The following is a 6,296-nucleotide window of genomic DNA, read 5'->3' as shown; positions in this document are numbered from 1 at the left end:
TTTTTTTTTTTGAATAAAATGTAAAATTTATTCGAAAAAATACGTTTTTACATCGAGTGCAGCGTGATTTTAAAGAGTTTATAGATTAAAACATGGTATAAACTTCTAGCTTATCTTGATGCTAACCAAACTAACATACATTTGTCATATCTTGTGTCACCTTGCTCCCGTATAGAGGTTAGGCGGTTGCGGACTGTCTTATCCAGTTCTCGAACTAGTTGCGCTGAAGGAGTTGGAGCTGCACCATGACGGCGATTGTTGCGTTCTTTCCAGAGGGAGTGAACTGTGAGCTGAAACGCGTATCGAAGCAGAAAGAGTCCTTCGTTGCCAATGGATTTTTCTGTGAGGAGACGAAGCAGAGTTTCCCAGTTTGTGGTGTGCCTTTGAGAGAGGAGTTTTCCAACTAAAGCCGACCAAATCCCTGCCGAATATGGGATGCTCCAACCTCCACAGCCAATAACCTTCTTGGCTTCTTCTAGTAAGATTTGCTATTCTGATTAGTATAAAACAGTGAACTTGACAATGGCATTAGTTGATTTACACGTTTGATGATGGAAACAGGGTCGCATTAAAACAGAACAAGAAAGATGTAGTAGTCTTGCCCCGACAACAACAGCTGAATCTAATGGAGGAGGCAGCTACAAAAGGAAGCTCAACTTTGGGATGATAAAGGCTAAGGAATCCCAAAATTCCAAGAGGACCGAGAACGTCGCCAGCGTCCGAAGAGATTCTGCCGGTGCCTCTTCATCTTCTGCTGCAGAGTTCACCATCATCATCAAGCGATCATACCTCATACTCATGGTATGATAAGACATACCAAGACACTAACCACTCTCTATTGGAAAACTGATTTGTGAATTCCAATGACACTAAACACTCTATTTTCAGAGGATCCCGAGATATGTTCGAGAGAATCTTATGCCGGAGGAGAGAACGATTTTCAAGATACGTCACCCAAATATGAAGAAGTCATGGCATGTGGTTTACGTGGTGTCAGAGGCGGAAGCAAGCTTCTCTGGTGGATGGAGACGTTTGGCTCTTGAGTATCCTCTAGCAGCTCGAGACATTTGCAGATTTACATTCCTCAAACCAGAAGAGCTGATTCTCTCTGTCTCAAAACCATAAGAGAAGACTCACTACTAATGATGATGATGGATGTAAACGTGTCTTGGAGAAAAAGCAACTGAGTAAAAGACTGTTTATAAGCGTTGCATTGAGTTTTATGTTAGGTTTTGGTATCTGAACTTAAACCGAATGTCTTATACGATGGATCTCTGACTCTCTGTAGCTTGATATGTTTCGGTCTTTCGGACCAATTTTAGTATGTTCTGTTTTGTTGCTTCCGTTGGAATTTGACTGAGGCAGATGCAGAACAACTGTTCATCATCAGAGGATTCAGAGCTATATTATAAAATCAAGTTTCTGGAAAACATGAACTAATGGGAACTTAAGGAGTTTCTCAAACAAATTCATGTCTCACTTCTTCTAAAGCCAAAAAAGACCAACCAACAAACTAAAGATTAACAGTGAAGCACTATTTGAATAGCTCAACTCTTTAAAAGACCTAACATCAAAAGGCTGATTTTGATGTTATGTTGCTGGAAAGAGAAGATTACACATTTGAACAAACCAAGTGAAGTAGGGAAATTTATAAATACCAAATGCTGACTTGACTCACCCTAGTAATGTATAAACACTGGTGGGTTTGAATATGAAACCTATGGCTTTTGTTCGGTTACATGCATAATTTACAAAGAAAAAGCTTTTTGAGAGTTAATCTTTGCTGGTATCAGCATCAGAGTTCCCATATACTACAGCAAAGTAGTAACTCACAGTCTTAGGCGTTAAGCCAGGGAATCTGTGGGTGCTATCCGGTTGCAAATCAATCTTAACGAATGGCCATTGCATTGCCTGTGCGGCTGCACACTCTTCCCATCCATCCCCGATCGCACAGAATCTGAATTTTGGGTGGTTGAAACGCTCCTTGATCCATTTGAAACATTGGAGTTTCCCTACATCTATCGAACTGTACACTGAAGAAAGGCAAAAAGAGTTTAATGATGTAACTTTTTTCTACATAGAATTGCAAATGTATGAAGGAGCTTGCAGAGTAGCAAGTAGCAACAACTATGTGGATCTGAATTTAAGTATTCCATTGAAGGAGATGTCTCCGAGCTTACCATTTTCATGTCTTAGGAATGTATCTAGCCGGAAAAGTAGGCACTTTACGAGGCTTGGTATGAGGGCCCCGGAAGTCACTAGAATATGTATATCCTGAGAGCTTTGATCGATTGCACTTGTTCCATCAACAGACTCTTCTTTCACACATGAACACTGCTCCAAGAAAGCCCTTGCTGCAATTGAGACAAGACCATACTCAGCAGTAGACGAGAATAGAGAAAACAACCACAAGAAGCAGACAGTTCTACCTTTACCTGAGGAAAACCACCCGTCTGTGTATTCATCCGTTACGTTATACAACTCATCCAATGCACTCATCGTCTCATTGTCAATCAAAGGACGCAAACCCTGCAATGATAAAGAGAGGGATATTTGTACTTAATCCGTATAACATCAGTCACAAGTAACAAATGGAATATAGCAGTACCTTTTCGTATTTGTGCGCAACAGCTCGATGCCTATACGCAAGTCTCCTCTTGTTCAAGTCATCAGTAGGAGTAGTAAAGTCATCTTGTTTAAAGTCATACCCAGAAAGATCCTTTCCGTCATCGTACTGTCTCAAAGAATCAAGAAATGGCTCATTGCATTCCTCAACCTGCAAAAACCACAAGACTAATGTTTTGTAGGTAACAGATTTTACGGAGGAAACCTCATAATTATCTCGGGTTTGTGAACTTATCTTTAAAGAAAAGACTTACTTGTTCGTAGAAGAAAAAATCGTCACATATCTTAAGTATGTGATCCTCCCACATCTTCCCAATCTCTAAACCTCTTTTAACATCTTTAGAGCCCTTGAAAGATTCAGCATAAGTCCCATTCAACAGAGATCTTAATAAGATAAGAGTCTCGTCCATGTCCCATATGTACACATTCACTGGTCCACCCTCAGAAACCAAAGTTCCGAGCTTTTGTGATGTATTATCATTCATACTCTTCCCTCTTCCCTGACTGTAACAAATTAAAAACAACAGATCTCACTCCTTCATCAAATGACAAAAAGATTCAGGAGTTCACGGAACCTACATTTAGCTACTAATTCACTAATGAAACAATCAGTGAACAGTGGATAAAATCCCCAAAAAGAGCAAACATTTCAACAAACCCATAACTAATTTCACTAAACAAGACCTAAGAAACTTGGATATTAACGATTCAAGGTCAACTCCATAAAACAAAAAAATAGATCTTTCGAATCAAACGAGGATCGATGACAGATAACACGAAGTTCAAAATTCAAAAAGACCATACCTGGTTGGCGATAGGATGAGCTAGATGGAGCTTCAGGGGACTAATGACGACGACGATACGTGTGTTTCAAAGTTCGCAGACCAAGGTTGGAGGACGTAAACAAGGAGGTAACACGGCGCCGTTTCATACAATTTAAACTCCTCACCCAATGAAAAAGCCCAGTTAGGCCCATTAAGTTCGACAGTCAGAAAACACACACCACCACCACCAGAAGAAACTTACCTAAAAAAGCTTGTCTCTTTTTCTTCTTGCATGTCCCTTGGCTTCACATTTCTTCTGTCTCTACCGGAGTTCGTTCTTCTCAGCAATCGCCGATCAGTAAGTTCTTCTATACTTTGTTTCTAATTGTAAAAAGTCTGTGATTTTGTTATCAATTAAAACACCCATTTCAATTGAATCTGGTTTTAGTATTCATTTGACGATTCAAATGATCTTCATCACTCAATCAATCTCTGTGGGTTTTTTTTTTTTCTTTTTCCTTTCAGATTTTCGTACATACAAAGACGTGTGCTTAAGTCTGATGGGGTGTACAGTGAGAGAGAAGCATGTTAGGCCGAACCGGAAGACCCGATCCGTGAAACCCGAATTCGATCCATGTTGTTTGCTCGACAGGACGGGTCTATCGGAATCAATGATTGATTCGCGTCTAAAGCATCTTATTTATCACCCGGGTCTTCTTGATTCGTGTCCAGAGTCTAACCCTAGTGGCAATTTCGAGGAAAACGGTTGGGGTTACTGTACGGAGGAGCAATTAGAGGATATACTGCTTAAACATTTGGAGTATTTGTACAACGAAGCGATTTCGAAGCTTGTTGGATTGGGTTATGATGAGGATGTGGCGTTGAGAGCTGTTCTTAGTAATGGGTATTGTTATGGTGGTATGGATGTTATGTCGAATATTCTGCATAATTCTTTGGCTTATCTTAAGAGTAGTACTGGTGAAGGTAGTAATGAGGACAGTGAGGATCAGTCAGAGACGGTTTTTACTGATTTGAGACAGTTGGAGGAGTATTCACTTGCGGGTATGGTTTATTTGCTGCAGCAGGTTAAGCCTCAGTTGAGTAAAGGTGATGCAATGTGGTGTTTGTTAATGAGTGAGCTTCATGTTGGAAGGGCGAGTACGATGGATTTACCGAGTTCTGGAAAGGGGAATGGTAGTAATAATGTTGAAGGAGTTGATGGTGGTGCTAGTAGTACTGTGAATGGTGTTGGTGTTGGTGGTGGTGTTATTGCGCCGGCATTGTGTAGATTCCATGGAGGTTGGGGTTTTGGGAATGGGAGAGGAGGACCTAAGTTTTCCGGTAACGGGGTTTCTTTGTGTGGGGAAGAGTTAACGTTAAAGAGAGAGATTGATTGTCCGAGGAGATTTAATCTTTCACCGTCGATGAAGTCTTTGTTGAGAGAGAATGTTGCAGCTTTTGCTGCTGGGTATCGTGCTAGTATGGAGCAAAAGAAGCAGATGCAAATGCAGTCTGATACTAGTGGTAATAGTTTGTCTTGCACAGCTGCTCCTGGTAAACTTTCAGAGATGTGTGAGCAGCCACGTAAGTCGGGGAGTGAAGAGAGTGTCAGTTCAGTACTGGAGAAATTCCGTGATCTGAACATTGATGATAGCGTTGATTCTGCACCTGAGGAGCTAAAGGATGATGCTTTAATAGGACTACTTCATCAGGTTCAGGATCTCAAAAAGCAACTAAAGGACAGGAAAGACTGGGCTCAGAAGAAGGCAATGCAAGCTGCCCAAAAGGTCAGCGATGAACTGGCCGAGCTTAAAACGTTGAGGAGTGAGAGAGAAGAAACTCAACGGTTGAAAAAGGGGAAACAAACTCGTGAGGACTCAACCTTGAAAAAATTGTCAGAGATGGAAAATGCTCTTAGAAAAGCTAGTGGTCAAGTTGACAAGGCAAGTGCGATAGCCAGGGCACTTGAGCACGAAAATGCAGAAATCCGGGCGGAAATGGAAGCTTCCAAATTAAGTGCATCAGAATCTCTCACGGCATGCATTGAAGCATCGAAGAAAGAGAAGAAGTCCTTGAAGAAACATGTGGCGTGGGAGAAGCAGAAAATGAAGTTGCAGGACGAAATTACAGCGGAGAAGGAGAAGATTAAGGCACTCCATAGGGATTTAGCTCAGATTACACAGGAAGAAAAAGAATACGAGGTACCAAAATATGCATTATCTTCGTTTACACACTAAGAAATCCTCTGGATCTTCACAATTTTTGACACTGTAACCTGTCGAAGTCCTTTTAGTTAGGATTCAAGATAATGTACCCGTCTCTTTGAGCCGTGGTCTAACTACCCTGACAGAATCAGTGTTGAGATCTGTTCCTGAGGAATTATTACTCCTGTTTATACTTTTCACGGGCCAGGTGTACCCTCTTTGCTGCTAGATGGATCGTATTTTGGGCAGTTTTCATGTTCTTTTCATCTTGTTAAATATGTATCTGCAGGCGAAATGGAGGCAGGAGCAGAAAGCTAAGGAGCAAGCTTTGGCTCAAGTGGAAGAAGAACAGCGCTCCAAGGAAGCAACCGAGGCTAGCAACAAGAGAAAGGTGGAAACCCTGCGGTTAAAGATCGAAATAGACTTCCAGAGACACAAAGACGATCTTCAAAGACTGGAACAAGAGCTGTCTCGGCTCAACAAAGCCTCTTCGACTGACTCAAGCCTCCAATCGAATAACACCTCTCACACTAAGGGGAAATCAGACAAGTCGAAGGGAGAAGCAATGTCTAATAAGCTGCTTGAAGAGCTGGATAAGCTTGATGGGTCATATGAGAAGGAAGCAAACTGTGACCGGGAATGTTTGATCTGCATGAAAGATGAGGTTTCTGTTATGTTTCTCCCTTGTGCACACCAAGTTGTT

The 6,296-nt window shown here is 41.4% G+C and overlaps 3 protein-coding genes across 5 annotated transcripts in view; 2 read left to right on the top strand and 1 right to left on the bottom strand.

Annotated features, from left to right (window-relative positions):
* LOC104788986 (B3 domain-containing protein At2g35310-like) lies at positions 246 to 1,339 on the top strand. The gene is made up of 3 exons (XM_010514743.2): positions 246 to 368; positions 562 to 801; positions 889 to 1,339. The coding sequence occupies exons 1-3, from the start codon at positions 246 to 248 to the stop codon at positions 1,123 to 1,125; spliced, it is 600 nt and encodes a 199-aa protein (XP_010513045.1). The 3' UTR covers positions 1,126 to 1,339.
* Positions 1,536 to 3,538, bottom strand: LOC104786023 (eyes absent homolog 4-like). Of its 2 annotated transcripts, none has more exons than XM_010511328.2 (6): positions 3,430 to 3,538; positions 2,880 to 3,129; positions 2,609 to 2,776; positions 2,430 to 2,529; positions 2,181 to 2,354; positions 1,536 to 2,033 (listed from the first exon to the last, which is right to left on the bottom strand). In XM_010511328.2, exons 2-6 carry the CDS (start codon positions 3,108 to 3,110, stop codon positions 1,774 to 1,776), a joined length of 933 nt encoding a protein of 310 aa, XP_010509630.1. In that variant the 5' UTR covers positions 3,111 to 3,129; positions 3,430 to 3,538; the 3' UTR covers positions 1,536 to 1,773. The 2 variants fall into 2 exon arrangements, with proteins under 2 accessions (XP_010509630.1, XP_010509631.1); XM_010511329.2 differs by having other exon boundaries at positions 2,436 to 2,529.
* Positions 3,703 to 6,296, top strand: part of LOC104786022 (MND1-interacting protein 1) — a gene marked incomplete at its 5' end in the record, with an annotated part of 3,194 nt that continues 600 nt past the window's right edge. Inside the window, 3 exon segments of one of the 2 annotated variants that reach the window (XM_019245763.1) lie at positions 3,703 to 3,747; positions 3,915 to 5,590; positions 5,883 to 6,133. In XM_019245763.1, the coding sequence (XP_019101308.1) occupies positions 3,703 to 3,747; positions 3,915 to 5,590; positions 5,883 to 6,133 (1,972 nt within the window). 2 annotated transcript variants of the gene reach the window in all.

The sequence above is a fragment of the Camelina sativa genome, chromosome 5 (assembly GCF_000633955.1).
Source record: "Camelina sativa cultivar DH55 chromosome 5, Cs, whole genome shotgun sequence".
Lineage (NCBI taxonomy): Eukaryota > Viridiplantae > Streptophyta > Magnoliopsida > Brassicales > Brassicaceae > Camelina > Camelina sativa.
The sequence above is the reverse complement of the archived record's forward strand: the minus strand, read 5'-3'. Positions and strand labels throughout refer to the sequence as shown.